Genomic DNA, 26,431 nt, shown 5'->3' on the forward strand with positions numbered 1-26,431 from the left:
TAGTGTTTCTGTAATCTGTTTGGATACTTTCATTTCTTGGGAAGAGTTTAATATTGAGTTTTTCACATCCTGTAGATCAACTTTTATATTCTTAATTTCACTTTCTTCAGTATTAATTTTTTGCTCTAACTGAGAGAGCCGAGGATTTATTGTTTTAATCAAATCTGCCACAAGATCCCAGATAGCTTCCAGAGTTACCTCTTTGTTTTTTTTTTTTTAATGTAAAAGCAAATTGTTTAGAAGAAAAATCAATATTCTCACCAGCTGTAAATCTCTCCTGTTTGCAGCTCTCCTGCTCACAGACAAGCTGTGATGTTGGTAAATCCCCAGAAGGTAAAGGAATACCCTGTACATACAGGGATTCCATCTCCATGCTCTCCTCCAAGTTCCCACTAGCCTCCGGGAGGGGTTGAACACCGACATCCGATGACTCCCCCACCCTCGGGGAGCTGGTAATCCGGGGAGGGAGAGGAGGTACTCCAGCGTTGGGTCTCAGAGTGGTTCCATGGCCCATGGAGAACGCCTCCGTTTCGCTGCGGCGCGTCTCCAGCAGGCGTGCCGACACTCCCATGCCATCCTGCATTCGACACAGGAGCTCCTCCATTCTGCCGAGACCGGCCGGGCCTGAACGCTGTGAGACTCCAGTGGCGCCGCGTCCACGCCGCTTCGGCATATTAAAGGTAAACAAATGAAGAAAAGTACTATAGGCGAGCTCTCTAGCGCGAATCAACTCAGCCAATGTTAATCCGCCATCTTGGATCTAGCCTTTTGGTATCTAGTTTGTCTAATATCTCTGTCTCTGCTTTCTCTTATGCCTCTTCTCTGCCTTCATGTTCTTTGTGCTTTTAGAAATTCTTCTCCAGGCTTCTTCTAATTTCTTTCATTGATCTTTACTATCCTGAAAACCTGACCTGCCGACCCCTGCTCTAGACCATCGTTCAAGCTCTTCAAAGGGTGGACTACAGTAAACTAAAGCTTAAGATTCAAAGCCTCATATAATTGGCATAATTTATATCTCAGACAGATTATTTTTTAACATAGAGAAAACTCAAACAACCCTTCCCTTTCCTGGGTTGGCTACTGCTGGAAACAAGATTCTGGGCTTGATGGGCCTTTGATCTGTCCAAGTATAGCAGTTCTATTGTTTTCTTATTCTACAAAATGACAAATCTGTCGAAAGCAAATAAAGTTTCATGTTTCTAGGCAGAAGATGTGGACTTGACATGCATTGTTAAACATTAGGACAAATGCTGACTTGTTTTCTCTCAGCACCATGTATACTGCACTGTTGTCTTTTGCAATTACTTGTCACTGAGGTGAGTTGTGCAATGAGGAAGGACCTTTGCTATACTTGTAAAAATTCCAAAATAAACAATAAATAGGTCACTGTAGGATTAATCTTTAATCCCTTCTGGCCCGTCAAGTTAAGTGTTGAAGCTGGCCCAGGCAATCTGCAGGTCTGTACTTCATACCTGTAGCTGGAGGGGATCCTTCCAGGATCAGCAGTTTTCAGGTGACAAGGAGGTGAGTCTTGCCATTTAAATTTCATGTTAAGGAAAAGGGCCAGGTAGTTTGATTTGCTAGTTTTGTTGGCTATCAGAGTGTGCTGGTTGTTTCTAGTTGTGAAAGGGAGGGGGGGGAAGTAGATAAGGGTGAGGGGTGCCAAGGGCAGTGGTGCCCCTTCCCTGCTGCATGTGCACCCCATACCTTTTTAGTTCTCTCTCTGACATCACTTCCTAGATGCAGGTCCCGGAGGTAGAGTCAGAGAGAGCGCCAAAAAGATGCGGGGTAGGCAAAGGGCGCATGCAAGGAGAGGAACGGGAAGCGAGCGAGTGAACAGGTGGGGGAGTGGGGAGCGAGCGGGCAGGTAGAGAGGAGGAGGGGTGCTGATGCATCCTTAGGAAGACCGCGCCCAGGGTGGACCCTGGCAGACCGCACCCCCTTTACAACGTCGCTGAGGGTAAGGCTTCCTGGAACAGCGTGACTGCATGAAAAGGGCTGCATTTAAGCATACGTAACTGAAAACAGCCCAAAACTTGGGTTCTCCTCATGGCTCTCTGATTTTGATTGAAGGGAGGAAACCTTGGACCAGATTAAGCATTAAAGGCCTCTTTACAAAGCCATGGTAATCGCTCTGATGCCAACAGACGTTTAATGGGCGTCAGCACCTTTGCTGCACGGCATCCACTACCGTGGCTTTGTAAAAGGGGGATAAGTAAACTAGGCGGTTGCCTAGAACAGCAGGTTCTTAGGGAGTCAAAGCCAAACAACAGCTCCTGGCAGCCACACAAACTCAAAGAACTAGCAGCATGTACTTACACCCACAGAGAGAGTGGGTAATTTTCAAACAGCCCATGTAAGTTAGAAATAGCCATTAGTATATCTATTGAATATTAAACTTTATTTTGCATGTAAAGTATGATGTTTACAGAATCGTTTTGGGATGGTTGCTGGGATAATCATAATTTTTTTAAAATTTAATGTTCAAAGCTCTCTCTTCTTTTCCCCCCCCCCCCCCCAGTGTACCTTTTAATAAGCAAGCATGTCTTCCATCCTGCAGTTCCAGCCCAAGCAGACTGGATAGTTGGACTTGTAGTAATTGATGCAGGTATAATGACTGTCTGAAAATGGCCGTCCCTTAGCTTGTCCCAGAAATAAATAGGCAAGCGGTCCACTAGTCCTAAAAAGATAGACATTGAATGGCTGCTTGATGCTGGAGCAGAGCCCCTGCTGGTGATAGGAGGTCCTGAGTAATACCTTGGGTGAAATAAATGTCTGATACCACAATGCCCCTGAAGCAACCCCTAGTGGGTAAAACATGGCTGTGTCAGCCACTCTTTTATTTATGATTTTATGATAAAGATTTTTAATATCTTCATCCTGTGTGCCTCAGCAATTATCTGGCAAATGAGGGAGAAATTCCCAAGGGTGCAAGTCACGTAACCCTCCATTGCCCCAAATGTTGATTAATGTGTTCATTATTTTTTATACATTGTGTATTTTGAACATGTTTTTAGATTGCAATCCGCCTTGGATACCAAATAATGTAAACCACAGATAGGCAGTATATCAAGTCTCATCTCCTTTACATAAGAACATAAGAATTGCCGCTGCTGGGTCAGACCAGTGGTCCATCGTGCCCAGCATGCAGCGGCCCCCAGGTTGTGGCTGTAGGAAAGGTCGTCTCTGATGCAACTTCCGATTGCGTCAGAGATGACCTATACGGCAGCCATACGTGATTTCAATGCTCCGGCTTCTGGTAAAGAAGTACATTTAGAGAAATTCCCTGCCGTGAAGGTAAGGCAGGGAGGGAGATGCTTGGGCAGCGGTCAGGCTCAGGCGGTGGTGGCGACGATCAGGATGGAGGGATGGAAATGCTTTGGTGGCGGCGATTCGGCAGCGGCTATCAGTATGGAGAGAGGGAGCGTGATCGGTGACCGCGCGCGTTCCCTCCCTTCACTGCGGAGACAAGGCCATTCACTGCTCTACGGTGCGGTGAATGGTCTTCTCCCCGTACCAGCGGCAACCACTTCCATTCTCTCCCCCGTTTCGGCGGGTAACAACCTTTGTGTCATTCTCTATTCTCTATATTCTATTCTATAACCTTGTTTACGAGGATAATTCGTTCCTGAAGCATGCTCGTAAACCAAATTACTCGTATATCAAAGTGAGTTTCCCCATAGGAAGTAAGGGAAACTTGCTTGATATGTTCCCACCAACCCCCACCCCCCAAGGCCAGCGGCACTGCTCCCCCCCCCCCGAGAACCAGCATTGCTCGCCCCCCTCCCCCCCCCCCACGAGAGCCAGAAGGCCTTGAGCACACGCAGATGCTCAAGGCCCAGGCAAGAGGCAGGAACTTTTTCCACCGGCATGTCCTGTGGGCTGCGTGTCGGTGCCAGATGGGGGGTAAGATTGAATGCTGTTCGGGTGGGGGGTGCAGGTTCAAGCGGGAGGGGGGAGCGATGCTGGTTCTCAGGGGGATGCTTGCAAATCGAGTCAACGCTCGGTTTGCGAGACATGAATTGCAAGAATGTTTTGCTCGTCTTGCAAAACACTCACAAACTGTGTTACTCGCAAACCGAGGTTTGACTGTATAAGCATATAAATTATATATTACATTACATTAGGGATTTCTATTCCGCCATTACCTTGTGGTTCAAGGCGGATTACAAAAGAGTTACAGAGGGTGTTTTACAAAAAGATTTCTGGTCCTTTTTGAGGAAAAAAAAGAGTAGAGCAGGTTGATTTGGGGGGATCGGGGGGTTAGAGGGATGAAAGAAGGAAGCTTGAGAGGTTAGGACTTTTTAAGGGATTTTTTGAAAAGTATAGTCTTTATTTCTTTTCTGAAAGTTTTGTAATCTGGGGTCGTTATCAGAAGGTTGGCGATTTGGTTGTCTATTTTTGCTGCTTGAATGGCTAGGAGGCCATCATATAGTTTTTTCCGTTTAACTTCTTTGATTGGCGGGTGTGTGAATGGGGTGTGAGTTTTCCTATGTCTGGTTGAGGTAGTTTGGATGAGGCGGTTGTTCAAGTAGGTTGGGCTATCTCCGTTTAAAGTTTTAAATAGTAGACAGTAGAATTTGAATAATATTCTTGCTGGAATTGGAAGCCAGTGAGAGTTGAGGTATGCCTCTGTGATGTAGTTGTGTTTCCTCAATGAGTCGATGAGTCTTAGAGCTGTGTTTTGAATTGTTTGTAGTTGTTTTGTTATTGTAGCAGGGCACAGGAGATAGAGGATGTTGCAATAGTCTAGTAGTCCTAGTACTACTGATTGTACTTTGAGCTGAAATTGTGTTTTCTCGAAGAATTTTCTGACTTGTCTTAAGTTTCTCATAACTGCGAATGATTTCTGTATTGTTTTATTGATTTGCGGTTGCATAGTGCAGCATCTGTCTATTGTTATTCCTAGTAGTTTTAGGGTGGGTTGTATGGGGTAGTTAATTGCGTTGATTTCTATGTTGGTTATGGTTGGGGTTTTGTTATTTTCGAGGAGGATAAATTTTGTTTTGTCTGGGTTCAGTTTCAGTTTGTGATCTTTCATCCAAGTCGCTACTGCTTCAAGTGTTTGGTGTAGTGTGTCTGTCATGGAGGGCTTTGGTTGATCAAAAGGTATGAGAATGGTGATGTCATCTGCATAACTATAGGAAGATAGGCCTAGTTTGTCCAGGTGGGCACCAAGGGAGGCTGTGTAGAGGTTGAAAAGAGTAGGGGATAGTGGCGATCCTTGGGGTACGCCGCAGAGGTTTGACCAAGTTTCTGATTTTTCTTTATCTGATTTTACTCTGTAGGTTCTGGATTTTAGGAATCCTTCGAATCATGAGTATATTTTATCTGTGATACCTATTGTGTCCAAAATTTGTAGTAGGGTGTTATGGTCCACCAGGTCGAATGCAGCGGTCAGGTCCAGTTGTATGAGCATCATTTTTTCCCCTGTACTGAGGTTGTCTAGCAGTGTCCATGAGGGATCCTAGTAGCGTCTCTGTGCTGAAATTGGTTCTGAAACCGGATTGCGTGGGGTGGAGTATGTTGTGGTCTTCTAGATAATTGGAGATGAGTTTGGCTACTAGCTCTTCTATTATTTTGACATATAGCAGTATGGAGGCAATGGGTTCATTATTTTTTATACATAACATTAATTTTCAAGTATGGTATCCGCATTTGCAGTGTTAGAGAAAGAGCAGCATCTTGACACAATCACTGATACAGTGATAGTAAACAACGCAATTAGGGAGCTGAAATCACACCACCTTTTAATTATAGGCTCTTGAGTGGGAAGATTCTGAGATGTCCTTAATATGCCTTTCTGACTTTGAAGCATATGCCAAAGAACATCTGCCCAAAGCTACATGGGACTTCATTACAGCAGGAGCTGATGACTGTTTCACCAGAGATGACAATATCCTGGCTTACAGAAGGTAAAGTTAACACTGCGCAATGAAAAGAAAACTATTTTAAAATCGCACCTAATGAGGGTCTGATTTTAAAATAGAGCATGGCAAAAGTCTTACTGAATCTGATCCTATATAACAGTGTCTCGCTAACTTTTCCAAGCTGTGCACACCAAACTCAGGGCCGCGGCTGGAGGGTCTCTGCTTCACATCACTATTTACCCTCCTCCATTGAGAAAAATGGCCATTAAACCCTACCCTTTGTTTTCTGTCCGATAACAAATTTTTTTATTTTTATTAATCTTTATTGATTTTCAAGCTTTGACAGTGCCATATAATTAATTTAGATATAAATACTACAAAGAAGGCACTTTAAATACACAATTAATACATAAAAAAAATCATCCCCCCCTCCCCATAGCAAATTCTTAATCCGCAATTGAACATTGCCTCCTATCCCATGACTCTAATTTTCGCAGGAGCCTCTCATGAGGAACTTTGTCAAAAGCTTTCTGGAAATCTAGATACGCTACATCAACCGGCTCGTCTTTATCCACATGTTTATTCCCTGGAATAAATCCTCTGACTTTGTTCGTAAGACCATATCAAAGGCCTATCTAAAATTCCAAAGACTACTGATCATAGGTGACATAAACCTTCACCTAGACGATAACACCAATAATGACTCAACTGAGTTCAAAGACTTCCTCACCTCCTTAGGCTTCACTGCTTCCCCGCCCACCTCTACCCATGAAAAGGGGCACTCCATTGACATCATTAGCTTCCTTGACCTGACTGAGCATAAAACTTCCACAGATATGACCCGTTGGGAACATGTCCCCTGGTCGGATCACCTCCTAGGCTCTTTCTGCCTCCCTGTCTTCATGTCAGCCCTTGATACCCCAACCCGTGCCACAAACTCCATCACCTACTGCAAAAAGATTTCAAATGAAATATTCTGGTCCCAGTTTCTCAACAAACTCCCTCCCCTTTCCATTCACCCGAACCCTGACTCAATCTGGCACAACTGGGTGACTCTTTCCGAATCCACGTACAATGCCCTTGCCCCTCTAACCACTAAAACCATCTCCTATTCTCACAAGGCTCCCTGGTACCTCACTTACCACAGAGAATTAAAACAGAAATGTCGGGCCCTGGAATGGAGATGGAAAAAATCAAAATCCCCCCTAGATAAGCAATCCTGGAGAGAAAACATCAAATCCTACAACTCCGTACTAAAAAAAGCTAGGAAGAATTACTATGGAGACAAAATCTCCAGGTCAAAAAACCAAAACAGTACACTGTTCCACATCTGGCGGAACCTAACTTCTAAAAATGACTCCGCCCCCTCCCCCCCTCTCCCATCTCCAAATGACCTAGCCAAATTTTTCAACGAGAAGATCACTACCATAAAGAGCTCGTTTCCCTCAGCTATCTCCTACAACTCTCTCCCCCCGAAAGACTCCGACGCTATCCCTGCCGACAGATCATGGACTTCATTTGAACTTGTATCCGAGACCCAGATCTCTAAACTTTGCCTCAAACTTAAATCCTGCAAGTGCATCCTAGATCCCTTCCCATCCTACCTTTACGAAAAAATCCCTACACAGGCCATCTCTTCCCTTACTAACCTCATAAACAAAGTCTTACTATCGGGCCTGTTCTCATCCGAAATGGGACACATTGCCTTATCCCCTCTTCTGAAAAAACCCGATCTTGACCCTTCCTCACCATCGAACTATCGCCCCATGGCAAACATCCCTCTTTTAAAAAAACTTCTAGAGACCATAGTCGCCACTCAGCTCTCCTCTTACCTAGAGAGATTCTCTATTCTCCAACACTACCAATACGGATTTAGGCCCAATTTCAGCACCGAGTCCCTCCTAATTTCCCTAATCTCAAAGGTGCAACAACTACACACCCGAAACAAATTTGCTGTTCTCCTACAGTTTGATCTCTCCGTGGCTTTCGACGTCGTGCATCACGACATACTAATCTACCAACTTTCCGAGATTGGGATAGACTCTTCTGTCCTAAAGTGGTTCTCAAACTTCCTTCGCGATCGTTCCTACATTGTCAACACAAACGGCTTCAAATCCGCTTCATGGACACCATCCTGTGGTGTTCCACAGGGCTCTCCCCTATCCCCTATTCTCTTCAACATATATATGACCTCCCTGAAGCTCTTTAAACTATCCCCCCTTGAAACAATTTACACATATGCAGACAATATCCTAATCCTCCTCGAAACAGATCCAAACCTTACAAACCTCCAAGAGAACATCACATCATGCATAATGAGACTTCACACCTGGTCCCTCTCAGTACAGATGAAATTAAATGAATCAAAAACAAAATTACTCTGGCTCGGCCCAAAATTAGCTCACCTGCCCGCCCTTTTCACCCTACCCACAGGCCCTGCTCTACACCTTGAGTTCTCAAGCAAGGTCCTTGGCATCACTATCGACTCCTCCCTTTCCCTCAACGATCACCTGAATTCCCTGGCAAAATCTTGTTTTTTCAGCCTCCACATGCTGAGGAAAGTTAGATCCTATTTTCACCAAAAGCATTTCACCGTCCTTGTACAATCCATCATCCTATCCAAACTCGATTATTGTAACGCCATCTACTTAGGCCTAACGAAAAAAAGTCTTCGCAGACTCCAGCTTATCCAGAACACTGCGGCTAAGCTGATTTTTGCTAAACGCAAATATGACCACGTCTCCCCTCTACTTACCAATCTTCACTGGCTCCCAGTACTTTCCAGAATTCATTTCAAATGCTCCTGCCTGGCTTTCAAGATCATTCACGGCATCCTTCCGCCCCTAATCCCTCTATCCTTCCTCGCCCCGACACCAACTACCACCAGATCTGCCCACAGACATAAACTATCCTTCCCCTCTCTACACGGCATCCTCCACGCAGGTAAACTGGGTAGATCCCTCCTCTCCAAAATCACCGGCCTCTGGAACGACCTCACTGTCCCGCTGTGGAACCTGGACTCCCTCCAACTATTCCGAAAACAACTGAAAACCTGGCTCTTCTCTAGCATATAATAATCTCTTCTCCTGATTACATCCCCTCTTTTTATGCTTTGTAAACTCTTTCTCTTCTCTCTTCCCATATTTTTTAAACTCTGTAAACCGTGTCGAGCTCCACTTCAGTGGAGAAGATGCGGTATATAAACCTAAGGCTTAGTTTAGTTTAGTTTAGTTTATTCACACCTTCAAAGAAGTCAAGCAAATTTGTGAGACAAGACTTCCCTCGGCTGAACCCATGCTGACAGTCTCATAAGATTATGTTTATCTATATGTTCCAGTTTTACTTTTTATAATTGTTTCCACTATTTTGCCTGGCGCTGAGGTCAGGCTTACCGGTCTGTAATTCCCCTAATCTTCCCTGGAACCCTTTTTAAAGATCAGTGTAACATTGGCCACCCTCCAATCTTCAGGTTCTACAGATGATTTTAGCATCCTACCACAGAAAAATCAAACTGCATTGGGAGAAAGAAGTGAGGGAAAACAGAATAAGAAGATAAGAGGAAGAAGAAGACATTACGGTGAGGAGGGACTCAGAAAGAAGTAGAGATGGTCTATGAGAAAAAAAAGTGTATGGTGTGCACAGGTTTGTTAGGGAAGAGGAACTATTGAGGACTGGTTGGGAGGGGGAGAATATGGGTTGTATAGAGGTAGGGTTAACAGACATCCAGATATACCTGGATATGTCCTCTTTTTAGAGGACTGTTTGGGCGTCTGGATGGCTTTTCAAAACCGGGCACTTTGTCCGGGTTTTGAAAAGCTGTTGAGATCGGGGCCGAGTCTGGGGTGCATCTGCGCATGTGCGGATGCGATGCGCTGATGTCACATGCATGTCACATGCATGAATCTGCGCATGCACAAACGCACTCCAGACTCGGCCCAAAGAGACAAGGTTTGTGTGGGGCGGGCCAGGACCGGGCCGGGGTAACCCTAGACTTGGTCATTTGTGGCCTGCTGAGCACCCCAGTCATTCTGAAAAGTTGGCTCCTATGGGTTTAGTACATGCAAATGCACTATTTATATGTAAAACTGCTACAGGATGTGCAGGAAGAGAGGGTGTGTTTCGGGTGTGGTACATGTAAATGTACTATTTACATACAAAACTACTGCAAAATGTACATATTCAGGCTCCAGTGTTTTAAACTTATCGTACCTTTAACGATCGATGCTAAGCCAGTTATAACCAGCTTAGCGTCAAAGTATTTGAGTTTCTGTGCGATCTTTTCCATGCTTCAGAGCATCCTCCGATAATACTATGTAAATGTAGTACAACGAGGTCATTAGTATTAAAATGAGCACTCTAGGCGATATCCAAACATTGCCCGGTGATGCATGGCCTTTAACACACCAAAATTACCGGCAGGTCTGGAAGTGAGCATGAGCTGTGTGGGGGGATAGGAGCTGGCAGAAGGAGGCATGATCTGAGTGAGAGGAAGAAGAGCGGGCAGAGGGGACAGAAGCTTCAGACAAAGAGATGAAGAGCATCTGTGTGGGACTGGGAAAAAAGCAGCCTGAGGGAAAAAAAAAAGGGGGGGAGGGGAAGGTCATGATGTGTTAAAGGCGCATCTCATGTGCGTGCGTCAAAAGTGAACACCGGTGGGTCTGGGCTGCCGATTGCATGAAAGATGAAGATACATTTATCATACTTGATGGGGAGAGTGCCATATACGTATGTTAAAAGCGCATCTCAAGCGCTTGTCTTAAAGGCGCGTCTCATGCGTGTTCGTCAAAAGCATATGCCAGCAGGTCTGGGGATGCTGATTGCATGAGAGGTGGAAGTTCAAAAAAACACGGGGGCAGCATATATGTCCTACAGAAGCAGTGTAGAAAAAAACATTTGCATGGTTTGCTGGTCGCTCTCCGCCCCCTCCTCCGCTTCCGACGTGCGTCATGATACACTACAATAAGGGATCGCCTATGACTGACACTCATGCGTGCTTATGATGTAGCATTTCCTGGCGCATGCGCACATTTATGCCTCTTTTCTTGGACTATTCTGCGCTTGTGTCAGTCACTTTCTCCAACGACTGATCTGATGGAATTTCCGTGTACCTCCGCAGAGCTCATTTGCATGCGAAGTTTTTGCAGCTTCGCTCGTCTTTTTCAAATTGGAAAATATATCAGCAATACTACAACCCACAGGATTTTAACAGTAAGTTTAGAATATCAGGGCCTCAGAGAGGGAATGCCAACTTCTTCTGTACTGCAGCAGAGCAAAGATGAGGTTTGGCAGGTGGGGCTTCAGCATCCCTACCATGAAGGGTATGATCTTTGGCATGCCAAGGGGGGATGGTGAGGGAGGGAGGGAATGCTTTGCCTCCCAGCCCACCTCTGGGCTCCCCCAAATTGGAGGGCTGGCTACGCCCCTCATTCAGAGAGAGTTTGAGGTCTAGCTGGGGAAATGGGGAGAAATTTAAGAAGGGTACGACAAGGGTCTCTAGCTGATAGGATAGGGTAGAGATAGGGAGAACAGGAGAACAGAGAGGGATAGCAAGCTGGATGCAGAATGGGGCGGGGCTGTGGGTGGAACAAGGTAGGGCTGGGGACTGAACGGGGTGGGGTCATGTGTCCAGGTTTACCCTACTTGCAATTAAGCAGCTGTCTCAAGCTAAAGCCTAAATGAAATGTGACCTTCTTCTCATTACAGAATCCGTTTGAGACCTCGGATGCTGTGTGATGTATCTGTGATTGACACAAGCACCACTGTCCTGGGCAAGGAGATTGCCTTTCCCATAGGCATTGCCCCAACTGGTTTACACTGTCTAGCGTGGCCTGATGGGGAATTAAGTACATCCAGGGGTAAAATATTCTAGAACTCTTATCTGTTAATTCACTTGAGCATGAAGCCAGGTTGCTTTACAATGTAAATTTCTTCGCTGTATGAGGGTAATTTTATAAAGATAGTTTCACACGTATGTGGCCACAAAAACATATAAAAGGCCTTTTATAAAATACTAACTGGTATAAATGTGTGCACCTAGTCAAGAAGGTACATACTGCCGGTGAGTGTAGCCAGGAGCACAGTTCTGATGTATCAAAGGCAGAGTTCATAATTAGTGCATTGATTATGAAATAATTTAATCAATGTGTGTACTTGCAAACTTTACAGGCGAATGTTTACACCTGCATGTGTACGCACATGGATGCTTAAAAGGGCTGCTTTGTCACCATCTGTACTGACTGCTGATGCCACGCTGCCACCACTCCAACCCCCATCCCAAAGTCTGCCACCCTAGTTAAATGCCTAGGCTGCCTAGATGTAGGACCAATACACAGTCTCCAAAAGAACTGCCACAGGAACTTCAAAAGACGCCGACCAAAAGGCAGAACCAGCCTAAGAGTTCTGAGAATGGTAACCTGATGATAAATAAACCTGTGTTCATTAAATAATGATGCTAAAATATTAGTGAAGCGGGGTATCCTCAGTGTGAGAGGTTAGCGAAGGGAGAATTTCTCCAGCGCATTACACCACAAGGCAAAGGTGAACATACCTCTGCCTGCACACCATCATCGGGTACCTCACGTGTGCGTAAACCAAAATATGTGAAATACCACAGTGAAGTAACTAATTGTCACACAGGTGAAATGAATCATTAGAACCACTCTGAGAACCCCCCCCAGCCAACTCTCCAAAGTAGACCTGGACTTAGCTTAAAGAAGTATCCATAAGTCTTGCTGGAAAGAGGGGGTAACACGGTGGTCCAAACACCCCTAGATGCCGGGTTCAACCAAGCCCGGTTTCGGGAACTCAGCATCCCTTCATCAGAAACCCGTAGCTGTTGACTATCTGTAACACAAGTCCGAGCCGGCTGGGAGGGGGGTGGAGCTAACAGAGCGAAGCGCACGACTCGCTTAAAAGCCAAGCAAAGAAAACGTCATGAAACAATGAGCCAATCACCTCGGCGAAAGGCAGGAAGAAAACTGCTATACAATCGTATTCCACTCAATGCTGTCATTGAGCCCATAGGGTTGCACAGAGTGAAGCTGGAAAATCCAGAACTGTTCCCTAAGTTGAATATGAGCCATCTTGTCACCCCTAAAGTCCCCCGGGAGTTGTTCCAAACCAAACCAGGTAAGATCGTAAAAATCATGGCCCTTGTCTAAGCAATGGGGGACTAAAGGGGCAGACATGGAAGCCGTGTTAATCCTACTTTTATGCTTTGACAATCTGGTTTTGATTTCCCTGCTGGTGCGTCCCACATATATTAGATTGCATGGACAAGTAATTACATAAATCACCCACTGGGATACACAAGATGTTTGGTGCCTTAGCTTGTACATCCGATGAGTCTGGGGGTGCTGCCAGCATGAGATAGATAACGTATTGCTGTACATATTGCAGTGTCCACATGCCCTATGACTCCCTTGGGCACTGTCGGTCTGGGAGATTTTAGATGTTAATAAATTCTTCAAGTTCTTAGGGCGAGAGAACGCAATATGAGGACAATCCTTGAAGATAGTATGAAAGTCAAGGACATGCCAATCAATCAGAGGCCTTAAGGATTGTGGAATGTAATTTGGCCTCTTTACCCAGTGACACTCGCATATCTAAATCGTTTTTAATGACTTTATCTGATTTTGTTTTGCAAAAAAATTTTTTTTAAATACAGGGAGAATTTTATCTTCGAACCCACGGTGTTGTGATGGGGACGGCGATGGCACCTAGCGTCGCAAATTTATATGTCACCAATTTCGAAGAAAAATTTCTCTATCCCTCAGCATGGATGTTTCATATATCTGTATGGTTACGTTATATTGATGACGTGTTTTTGATCTGGTCTGATTCTTTGGAAAATTTCACAAGTTTCTATCATGGCTTAATTCCTTGGACAGTCATTTGAAATTTTTTTGCAAAACAAAATCAGATAAAGTCATTAAAAACGATTTAGATATGCGAATGTCACTGGGTAAAGAGGCCAAATTACATTCCACAATCCTTAAGGCCTCTGATTGATTGGCATGTCCTTGACTTTCATACTATCTTCAAGGATTGTCCTCATATTGCGTTCTCTCGCCCTAAGAACTTGAAGAATTTATTAACATCTAAAATCTCCCAGACTGACAGTGCCTTGTGGTGTAAAGCGCTGGAGAAATTCTCCCTTCGCTAACCTCTCACACTGAGGATACCCCGCTTCACTAATATTTTAGCATCATTATTTAATGAACCTTAAGTTTGTGTTGGTTCACACAGGTTTATTTATCATCAGGTTACCATTTTCAGAACTCTTAGGCTGGTTCTGCCTTTTGGTCTGTGTCTTTAGATGTAGGACCAGCCATACCCTCTCCCACCCCCTACAGCCATTACATCTTCCAATTCTACCAGCAAACTTCCTCCTTCCCTAAGACATTCCTCACACATCCACACAGACAGTGGCGCGAGGGTGAGAGATACCCGAGGCGATGGCATTCTTCCCCTGCCATCTTCTCTGCCTTCTCCACCACTATCCACTCCTTCCCCGCCCCCTACTGCCGCGCACTTGGGCCTTTTCACTTCCCCATACATTTTTAAATGTTTGCGGTGCCAGCAGCAACCCCAACCTGCTGCTCGTACCAGTGTCGGCTCTTCCTATGACATCACTTCCTAGATGCAGGTCCAGGAAGTGATGGCAGAAGGAGAGCTGACGCAGCAGGCTGGGGTTGCTGCTCTCACTGCGAACATTAAAAAGGTAGAGGGGAAGGGAAGTGGCACATGAGTAGTAGTGGGGGCAGTAGGAAGGAGGGGCGTGGAGGACAGTTGCTGGCGTCCTTACCAAGAGGGCGCCCAGGATGGTCCGCCCCTCCCTTATGCCACTGCCCACAAACATATATCTACTATCTCCTTCTGATTACACATACTTCACTAATAATATCATTCCGCACTCTCCACCACTCACACAACCCTTACCCCCCTCCTAAGAAACAGTTTATCATATCTTTCATCACTGGACTCCCATTCTAAGAAGCTTGAATATGTGAATGGAGGAAGGGGAAACATGCAATTCTGACACATTGTAAGGGGCTAATTTTGTAACAGGATAGTTTGAAAATCTCAGTAAAAACACCTTTATAATAATAATAATAATAATAATTTTATTTTTATATACCGCCAAAGCCATAGTAGTTCAAGGGGGTTTACAAGAAGAGCTGGAGAGTCAGCGAAAAAAACCCAGCAATGAAGACTTTGGTTACATAAAGTCACAATGTGGGGAAATCAAGAATATGTGATAGGGGTACAGTGGAAGGTTTAACAGTTCTTGGTTACAAATCAGTTGAACAGGTTGGTTTTAACTAGTTTTCTGAAGTTAAGGTAGGATGAGGAGTGTTTGATGATGTTGCCTAATCAGCTGTTTTGTTGACTTGCTTGGAAGGCTAGCGTTCTGTTAAGGAATCTTTTGTATTGGCAGGTTTTTATTGAAGGGTGGCTGAACATATGTATTCTACGTATAGGCCTGGTGGAACGATCCAATTTAAAATGGGAGACCAGATATAGGGGGGCCATGCCAAGAACAGATTTGAAACAAAGGCAGGCAAATTTGAACAGCACTCTTGCTTCTAGTGGCAGTCAATGGAGTTTTTCGTAGTAGGGGGTTATGTGGTCCCATTTTTTTATGCCGAAAATCAGTCGCACTGCAGAATTTTATATGATACGGAGTCTTTGAATGGTTTTCTTGAGGGATCCCAGATAGATGATATTACAGTAGTCGAGCAGGCTCAAGATGGAGGATTGTACCAGTAGGCGAAAGGATGCTGCGTCAAAATACTTTCTGATGGTTCTAAGTTTCCATAGTGTCGAGAAGCCTTTTTTGATGAGTGACTCTGTGTGAATCAAAAAAGGTTTCTTTATGAACTAGATCTCTATAATTACCCACAATGCCCAACTTTACACCTGATCCAAAGATGGTTTTAATATGAATGTTTATCACCCCAGTGCTATAAACCTGCATGTCCAAGTTTATACTTAGTGCTAGATTCACTAAGGCCATGGATCGGATCCGATCCGTGAGCGATCCGATCCGATCCATGGCCAGGGGGCATGAAAATGAGGGTGATCGGAATCATGCCCCCAACCAACTGCACGGATCACTCTCCAGTGATCCCAATGCATGTGCGGATCATTTGTAGATGGTCCATGCATGCACTGGCCCTCCGTGCCCAGCAGCAGGAAATAAAACTTTTTTGTACGTTAGGAAACACTTTTTGCGAGCTCTATTTTTTCGCGAGCCCATGGTTTTAACCTGCTTTATACCTGTGGATTAAAACCACAGGCTTGCATTGTGAGGAAGGGCAGGAGAGTCGGGGAGAATCGAGCAGGAGAATTGGGGCAGAGTAGGGCATCAAGAGAGCAAGAGAATCGCGGCAGAGAGTCAGAACAGAGAGCAGGAGATTCGGGGCAGAGCAGGGTGGCAGGAGAATCACGGCAGAGTCGGGGCAGAAGAGAGCATGGCAGCAAGAGAGCTGGAGAATCACAGCAGAGTCGGGGCATAGAGTAGGAGAATCAGGGGCAGAGAGCAGGAGATGCAGTCAGAAAGAACACGAGCGACTGGTCCCCAACAGTTGCTTGTTTCTTGATTGGCCAGCCCAGTCGGTGTTCCAGTTTTGGTTTAGTGCAGGGGTAGGCGATTCCGGTCCTCGAGAGCCGCAGCCAGGTCAGGTTTTCTGGATATCCACAATGAATATGCTTGCGATAGACTTGCATCTCAAGGAGGCAATGCATGCAAATCCATCTCATACATATTCATTATGGATATCCTGAAAACCTTATCTTATATGCTTTATGTAACCTTAGAAGAACATCTGCAAGGAAATGGTGATTGTTGTCTCTGCCAGGCATCTTCAATATCTAAAGAAAATTGGTCAGGCAATACAGCTTTCAAGACAAAAACTTAGCAGGCTTACTCAAAGTTACTGTTTTGAGAAGATCTAGTGAAATATGATGAAGGATTTGGGGGCGTCTAGGCTTCAACGGTTTCCCATGGACAAGACTGCCTTCTCCTGTATGCTTCCAGCCAGATTTCAGGATACGAGGCATTTAGAGATTAGTCATTCTGGTTCTTTTCATTGTTATTTTTAAAGCAGTCAGCCCTCCTTTTAATGTGACAAAGACTGGTGCTGATTAAACCAATGAGGAGCTGAAGCCATGTCTTGATCTTTCAGTTAGGCAGTTGCTTTTAGATGCCAAGAAACTACTTTTTTCAATTTCAGCCAAAACCAAAAACTAAAGTTTGGTTGTGTGATTGTCAGCTTGCAGTTAATAACCCTCTGCTAAACCCATAGGAGATTACCACCCCAAGCAGCAAAACTAGACAACCAAATCTCCAATCTACTGATAACAACCCCAGACTACAAGACGTTCAGAAAAGAAATAAAGACTATACTCTTCAAGAAATCCATGACAAAGTCTTAATACCACAAGTACCTTCCTTCCCCCCATATTCTTTATGACCCCTAAATCAACCTGACTCTCTTTTTACCCTCTCTAAAAATAACCAGAGATCTTCTATTGTAACCCTCCATCTATTACTCTTTTGTAATCCGCCTTGAACCACAAGGTAATGGTGGAATAGAAATCTCTAATGTACTGTAATGGGGTTTCTAGTTTTCTAGTTCCAGTTTGTTTAAAATTTCTTATACCGCATAATCAAACCTTCTAGGCGGTGTACAAAATGTTAAAACCATCGACTGACAGTTTAAAAAACACACAACAACATTAGGACAAATACTAGCTTTTAAGGACTAATAAACTAACAAAAAAAATTAACGAACATAGACAAGCGGGCTGTGGGCCTGGAAGGGGGACATGGACAGATCATAGGCATGCCTAACACTTATGTGCCTAGGTCAGTGGTTCCCAACCCTGTCCTGGAGGAACACCAGGCCAATCAGGTTTTCAGGCTAGCCCTAATGAATATGCATGAAGCAAATTTGCATGCCTATCACTTCCATCATATGCAAATCTCTCTCATGCATATTCATTAGGGCTAGCCTGAAAACCCGATTGGCCTGGTGTTCCTCCAGGACAGGGTTGGGAATCACTGACCTAGGTTATAGAATACTAGCAGTCATGCCAGCCATTGAGCTAGCATAAGTGTACTGTACACACAAATGCTGTCATAGAATCCGTGCTTAGCATGCATCATCCCGGTGCCTAACCGTAGGCGATCGATACAGAATTATCCCTTATAAAATATGCAAATATATCACAACTCTGCCCATACTCAGCCTGAGCTGCACCCACAGGAATGCCTGTGGGCAGATGTCAAAAACTGGGCACAATCTTTCAGTGCACCCACTTTTGCATCTGTATGCCCCATATAGTTTTAAAAAAAGCCATTTTCTGTTTCTAAAACACGCATTATACACGAAAATGCTTTCCAAACGTATCTCCTAACCCCCTCATTCTATAACGTTGCACACACATTTTCACCCTTACCCCTGTGGTCTATACATGGCGCATACATTTCCACGCACAAAATTGTGTGCGATCCTGAGCTGCATGTGCTAATAATGTGGCGCTAACAATCAATCATTGGCATTGGCAAAATTTTGGATTTGTGCACGTATCTTGCTAAGTGCCATTTTATAATGATCAAGTCACAAGAAAAGGGGTATACTGTATACTTATTTATATTATCAGGGTAAATGCAAATAACGACTTCTCTAGTACTACCCTTCTCATCCTAAAATTTAAATTGCTGAATCACCAGGAAAATACCAACAGTAATCAGGTGTATTAATCTGAGCATATATTTAAACAGATTAATACACCTGATTATTGATTGATTGATTTTGTTTTACATCCCATTCTCCCCAATGAGCTCAGAATGGGTTACAGATTAACACAAAAATTCCACAAAACAGATCAGGAGAGTGACCTTATACCATATAACTATTTAATCATACACTGAGAGCATTACTCGAAATACTTTTGTGCCCTTACTGGGGTGGTGCATTCATCATTGGTCTGATTTACTTTTAACTTTAGGCTGTGGTGAACCTATCGGTATGTATGATTTTATTCACAAAATCTAGCCTACTTTAAAGCAAGGGGGGGTCAAACTTGAGAATGCTGTAAAAAAAAAAAAAAAAAAAAAGACCAACTCCCAACTCTCAACAATGCAATTGGGACTGTGGGTTGCTTTCAGACCATTCCGGAGTCTGTCATAGGGGAAAACACCCTCCAGGGATTCAAGACAAAGTTAGACAAGTTCCTGCTGAACCAGAACATACACAGGTAGGGTTAGTCTCACTTAGGGCGCTGGTCTTTGACCAGAGGGCCGCCGCGTGAGCGGATTGCTGGGCTCGATGGACCACTAGTCTGACTCAGCAGCGGCAATTCTTATGTTCTTATGAATAAAAAAATCTTAATTAAGATTCTTAAACTTAGGGCTGTTCTAAAAGAAGTTCCCATAAACTGATAGAACAGCCCTAAGTTTAAGAATCTTAATTAAGGTTTTTTATTCAATGGTCTGAAAGCAACCCACAGTCCCAATTGCATTGTGGAGAGTTGGATGTATTATTTTATTACATTTCCTTGATCATTGGGTCAATTCTCTTGTTTTCGTCTGGATCATTGGGTCAATTCTCTTGTTTTCGATTACATTTCCTGTATCCATGTCCGGTTGCACACAATCACTTCTCTGGCATTCCATGCTTCAATAAGATCTCACTATTGCCATTTATATCACTCTCACATCTTTCTCTAGATGTGCTCACTCACATACACTCTACAGTGTCAGCTGTCACGCGCAAGTTTAACAAAGGTTTTAGCTACATCTTTTATCATTTTATTAATAATAATAATAATAATAATAACTTGATTTTTGTATACCGCCATACCCAGGGAGTTCTAGGCGGTTCACAGCAATTAATCAAAGTTACAAACATATCAGAGTTACAAACAGTGCACAAACAATAACGAAACAATTGACAAAGAATGATGTCGTTGAGGTTAGCTGGAGTAAGGATGTATAGGTTATTGAGGAAAGTGGGATGGGAGAATACAGTAAGAAGGAGAGGGAGGAGATTTCAGTTCATTGACAATGGGGTGGGAGCAGTGGAAGGCGGGGTATTAAGGGTTGTGTCTGTGGAATAGGTGAGTTTTGAGTAGCTTTCTGAAGTCGAGGTAGGTGGAGGCCTCGAGCACCATTTGGGCTAGCCATGGGTTCAGTTTAGGCGCCTGAAAGGCGAAGGTTTTGTCAAGGAACCTTTTGAGGTGACATAGTTTTAGGGAGGGGAAGGCGAACAGATGAATTCTGCAGGAGTTCTTATTGTTGCAATTCAGGTTGAAGTGTGGGTTGAGGTAGGTTGGAGATAAACCGAGTACTGTTTTGTAGCAGAAGCAAGCAAACTTGAATACGACTCTGGATTCGAACAGTAGCCAATGAAGTTTGAGGTAAAAAGGGGTGATGTGTTCCACTTTTTGTTTCACCATTTCACTTCTACCAGTTTGTGGCTCACTATTTTTCGTTCACTCTCTCACATGGCCTTAAAATGTCACATTCACTTTTTCACCAGGCCAGACATAATCACATAGAGTAACACTGTTCACTCATATTATCTTAGGACCCCTGAAGAAGACGTGTTTGTCGACACACAGACCGTGTTAAGTCCCAGTCAGCTCATTATATAGGTGACACCACATCTATACAACGTTTATTACTTTTAATAAAGACTTGTCATCAAGTACATCACTCCTGCAGTATTTCTTTGTTTTTAGCAATAGTTAAGTCAGGTCTACTAGACCAGTGTTTCTCAACTCGGTCCTGGAGTACCCTCTTGCTAGTCAGGTTTTCAAGATATCTACAATGAATACGCATGAAAGAAATTTGCATATAATGGAGGCAGTATATGCAAATCAAGTTTATGCAAATTCAGTGTGGATATCCCGAAAACCTGACTGGCAAGGAGGTACTCCAGGACCGAGTTGAGAAACACTGTACTAGACAGTGTAAATGAAACTATGCACATATTTTCACTTTGAAAGTTACCTCAAGAAATAATACATTGATTTGTGAAGGAAGATTTGAAGATCTAATATATAACAATCTGTTCAGTTTTCATTCTTTCTTTCTCTCGCAGCATCTGATGCTATGAACACGTGTTACATTGCCAGTTCCTACTCTACCAGCTCAGCAGAAGAGATTACAGCTGCTGCTCCCAATGGTTTGCGTTGGTTCCAGCTCTACATCTTTCGGAACAGGAAGCTTTCAGAGCAGCTGGTGCACCGGGTGGAGGCTCTGGACTATAAGGCTCTAGTTCTCACCATTGATCTACCATACACTGGAAAGAGACGTGATGACATTCGCAATAACTTCCGACTGCCAAAATACCTCACAATTAAGAACTTTGAAGGCGCCTTTGAGGTTTGGCAACATCCTTCATAGAGTGAGAATGGGAGGCCATCCAAATAAGACTTGTTAAGGGCAATTCTATAACTGGGATCTTAAAGTTACACGCCACTTGGACATGTAAGTGTACAGAAAACAGGCACTGTGTAAGTGGCAGCAAATTGACTAAAGTGCTATTCTACAAGGGTGCACATAAGTGGCATAGTGTATAAATGCAAACACTACTAAGATTAGACCACAATGAGTACTTCAAAAAAGCTATTTCTATGTGATGGAGGAAAAGACCTCAGTGGTTGCTTGCACACCTTGTCAGACTGCTTGACAATGCTGCAACTCCTGCTTCAATCATAGGTCAGAAAACCCAATTTTGTTAGTTTTGCAAGTAAAATCTTCAAATAAACATGCCCTATATCTTGTACTCAGAAATTAGTTAATCAAACAACTGTCTCAAAGTATAGGTTGTCACTTATCTTATAGTGTAGTTGTCTACTAGAATCCTTAACATTTCTTAACCAAATATATATAGGGTGGCCATGCTGTTTCGCTTTTTGGCTTCAAAACATTTAAACATTTGGCTTCAAAACTTAAAAACATTTCTCTTTAAAGCCTCTTTCAATCTTTAAAAAGGCATTTTTTCCTTGACAATTTAAAACAATAAAAGAGAAAAGTTTTTACTTTTTTAAAACCCCATCCTTAGTGTTTTTTCCCATTCTTTACTATCTTCTTCTCTTCCCATTGGGAATCCAACAAATTTGTAACTTTCATTCCCTTATGTTCTTTCCCATTATTCCAGTCTTGTCCAAACTGTTAATCTGTATTAACCCTGTCTCTTTTTGTTTTTTCTTTTAATATTTTTACTTTTTATTTAATTGTTTTATCCCTATTAAACTGTTATGTAATTCGCTTAGAATTTATTAGGCGAACCATTAAATCTAAATAAACTTGAAACTTGAACTTGAACTTGATCAGGGGATAATTCCAATACAACTGAAACTGAATTTGGTCGAACAACACATTATTCTTTCATTTGTATACTGGCTCATGACAAGTACTTTGGGGTTTATCCAAATGGCACTCAATTTTTATATATAAATGTTCTTGTGAGGATCACCAATCAAACTCTCACCAAGACATATATCAAGCTCAATATATATCTCAAACTCCTCACCTCTAATGTATAATCCCTAGCTTCAGAAGTACCACCTGGGCTCAAAAGCTTTCACAGCCCTAGGCTTTATGTACTACCTCCTCACTGAAGCCGTTATCAATTTTTACTCACAAACTTTATATTTGAATTTTTATTTAACAACCCTTCTAGCATATTTCAAGGGTACTTAGCTTTTAATTGTGGTCTTCTTCTTTCAGTGGTCATATATGTTGGTGTAAAGCTTGCTAAGAGAAGATAAGCCTTGAAAAAACCTTCTGTGGGTGAAACATGTTGGCTCCTATTTTCCTCAAAAGAAGACCACATTTAAAAGCTAAGTACCCTTAAAATATGCTAGAAGGGTTGTTAAATAAAAATTCAAATATAAAGTTTGTGAGTAAAAATTGATAACGGCTCCAGTGAGGAGGTAGTACATAAAGCCTAGGGCTGTGAAAGCTTTTGAGCCCAGGTGGTACTTCTGAGGAGCTAGGGATTGTACATTAGAGGTGAGGAGTTTGAGATATATATTGAGCTTGATATATATCTTGGTGAAAGTACTTTGGGGTGGCATTTAAAACTTTCACTCTCAAAAACAATGATGGCGGCATCATGAGTGAAAGTGTCTTACGGCTAACAGCCTATACTTTGATATAGTTGGTTTGATTAATTTTTAATCTCTCGATATTAGTTTATTTGAAGATGTAACTTGCAAAAATAACAAAAGTTGAATTTTTCTGGCCTATGATTGAAACAGGAGTCGCAGTATATCCACCATAATAGTGGTTGTTGTCAAGCAGACCTATGAGGTGTGCACATGATCACTGAGGTCTTTTCCTTCATCACAGAAATAGTTTTTTTCACTTACTCATTGTGATCTAAACTTAGTGGTGTTTGCAACAGCATATAAATGCAAGGGGCGTCCACATAGGTGGCGCATGGGAGGGGGCATGGCCAAGTCTACCACTTATGTATACGACTTATAGAATATTTTAAGTTACATACACCTGTGCCATGTTTAGGCACCTGCAGTTATGGCATCTCTGCAGCTGTTGTAACTACGGGTGTCTAAATGTTTTGGCATGCCAATGTTGGGTTATGCTAGTATCATAGAATAGGCTCTCACAACAGCATCGGGGGGCACTAAATGGAGGCGCCCACTTATAGAATTGCCCCATTATATATTAATTGTTCTTTAGCTTTGCAAATTATTTATAAAACATTAGGTGATGCCAAAGCTAGGGTTAAAAAAAAGGCAGTTCTCTTCTTTATAGGTTTGAAAAGGGAAGCTATGCAGTAAGGATGTTCATTGGTTTGAAACAGCATTAATCATGCCATTTAAGTTATTTTTATCCTAATACAACAGGAGCAAAATCCCACATTTTGGGTATTTTCCTGTGTTGTGAAGAGTGCACACTCCTTGAGAAGAGTGTGCACTATTTTTCAATATTAATGCTACTAGCCATTTAAGTGTTTATATTTGAATTTTCCAAGGTGCTCATCATATAGATTGTGGCCATAAATGGGATATACAGCCAAATCTTTATCCATATGTCATGAGTAGGGGTCAGGGGCATTCTGGGGGCACGGCCTACTTTCAACTGCTCTCCATATGACTTACCCAGATACATTAGACTGCAGAGATAGAAAGCCTGCTCGTCTTATCCATAGGAGCCAACTTTTCAAAATGATGGGGGTGCTCAATTTGGCACAAATTGCCAAGTCCATAAAAAGGAAATTTAAAGCATGGCAAGTTATAAACACAACTGGCCAGGCTGTCTTTAAATGTAGAGTGGAGCAGGGAGGACTTGTGAGTGTACAAAATGCCAGTGGAAGTACGGCAAGTCCCACTAATCTCTCTTCCTCCCCAGTCCCAACTTACCACCACAGTTTACTGCTCTACTCCCAGCCCATCTATACCATGCTCATGCTACACCTTCCAGTCCACCCTGGCCTAGTTATACAACCCACATTCTCCCCCTCCCAGTCAGTCTGTAATAGTCCCTCTTCCCTACCCAATCTGTGCACACCATATACTTTTGTGTTGGGGTACAGTGTTCAATACCACCAATCCCCATACCTACTTCGCTGTCCCATTCTATATTTTTTTGCTCCTTACTTCCTTCTTGCACCCAGGCTGAAATGCCCAAAGATCACATGCTGAGCAGGAATCAATGAACCCAAAGGAGTTCATTTACATTAGCAAAATTGGAAATTGGCACCTCATTTTGGCGCAATGCCCCCTCTTTTTTTTGTTACTGGTGACTTCAGCACAACATCCCTCCTTCTTTTTCCTCCATTCTCTGCCCAGCACCATTATCTCCCACTCCCCTCTTTCCCTGGCCCACATGATGTGGAGGGAAATGGGGGTAGCACACTGTTGTAGCAGTATCTCCTCGTTCACAGTGCTCGGCACAGCCACACAGGTCACACATCCCAAAAACCACCCTGTAGCAGAGCTATGCTAGGAGTGAGACTGGAAAGCCAGGGGTTAGTAGCTGAGTTAAGAAGGAAATCAAATCAAAAAACACATATAGTTGGAGGACACTTCACCTACCTCTTTTTGCTGCTGCTATGTTGTTTTGGGGCTGATACAGCTTGAGCTCACTTAGCCCAATACCTGTCTCCCATAAGATGTAATGGGGTAAATACTTTTATTATTGAAACTTTCAAGGCCAGGGCAGAGAGATCAAAACTCTGCTTTAACAAGGTCTCCAATTACAATCCTAGGAGCCCTTAAGGGATGCCCCTCCATCCATTGGATGGTAGTCTTCCTGGTCACAGCCGTCACCACAGCATCAATAGTGGGTGGCAAAAAAGAATCCCTGTCTTTCATAAGAATGGGATAAAATTTAGCCATGGCCTGCATCACCCAACATGGGGTGTCTGGAGTTGCCCACTCTGTCTGAATCATATCCTAAAGATCCAAATTCATTGGGAAGGTCCTAGAAGGCTTACCAATTCCCTTCACCAAAGAGTCCACAGCCTGAGTGAGTCTCGCAGAACTGAGCGATGGCTCCTTCTCAATACAATGAAGCACTATACCCACCTGAGCAATTAACTCAGGTAACTCATCCCTGTGAAAAATTCTGACCACTGAGGGGTCCTGCCCTCAGGTAACTGGATCTTCTCCTGATTCCTGGGCAACAAAATTCTCATCCACCTTCGAGCTGAGGGAGGCAAGGTCCTCCAGCTCAGCCTCCAAGTTATCCTCAGCTGTTTTACTACCAAAGGACATTGCAAAAGCTGGGATTCATCCTCCCTCCCTCCATAGGGTCTCCAGCCTGCCAAGCCTGGAACATAACCCAGAAAAAGTCAGACAAGAAACTGCACTCTTCCCAAGAAGAAGGCCCCTCTGTGACAGCCAGAGGTATTCATATGTCCGTGATCTATCTGCTTTAGGACTGGTATACTGACTGCCTGACAACTACACAGCAGAGTTATACTATTCAAAGTTTAAATTTCTCAGTCTCCATTATCTGGTAGGCATGCATAACCCAAGTGTAATATCTGGACGGTCTAGAAAGCCTAAAGGAAAGAAAATTAGCATGTAAGCCCTAATTTCTCCATGTGAGAACTAAATTAAGGGTACAGCTTTAAAAACCAAAAGTAATCAAGTAGAGGAGTACCCTAGACATACAAATTGCAAGAGGGAAGAAAGGGAAAGGTACATAGTGAGAAACCTCACTCAAATTACAGGTCACTAGCAAGGGGGCTTTGGTGACTCCATTCTTAGGAGACAAGCTGTGACATTTCTGCATGTTTTCATTAAAATGTATTAATGATTTGTCCAGTGTTGATAGCAGTTATATAACCTGAGTTTAACTCTCAACTCATAAACTTACCTCACAACAACCCAATTGCTATATATAATATAGGTTTATTAGCAATAGGCAAAAGTCAGCTTGGAACAATAGTACAGCACATTGAGCCAATGGATAACATATAGAGTACCGGCTTCTGTTTATGGAACCATCCTAAAGTTAAGCCATCCGGTATGCCACTTATATACTTTTAGTTCAATAGCCTAGAGTACCA

The 26,431-nt window shown here is 43.2% G+C and overlaps 1 protein-coding gene across 1 annotated transcript in view; it reads left to right on the plus strand.

Moving 5' to 3' along the window:
- The first annotated feature begins 1,416 nt into the window (after positions 1-1,416).
- Positions 1,417-26,431, plus strand: part of LOC117360007 (hydroxyacid oxidase 2-like) — a 43,491-nt gene continuing 18,476 nt past the window's right edge. Inside the window, exons 1-4 of the mRNA XM_033943540.1 lie at positions 1,417-1,524; positions 5,761-5,915; positions 11,574-11,725; positions 20,984-21,267. Of these exons, the coding sequence (XP_033799431.1) occupies positions 5,785-5,915; positions 11,574-11,725; positions 20,984-21,267 (567 nt within the window). The 5' untranslated portion in view covers positions 1,417-1,524; positions 5,761-5,784. The remainder of the gene's footprint in view (positions 1,525-5,760; positions 5,916-11,573; positions 11,726-20,983; positions 21,268-26,431) is intronic.

Source organism: Geotrypetes seraphini, chromosome 4 (assembly GCF_902459505.1).
Source record: "Geotrypetes seraphini chromosome 4, aGeoSer1.1, whole genome shotgun sequence".
In the NCBI taxonomy this organism is placed as follows: Eukaryota; Metazoa; Chordata; class Amphibia; order Gymnophiona; family Dermophiidae; genus Geotrypetes; species Geotrypetes seraphini.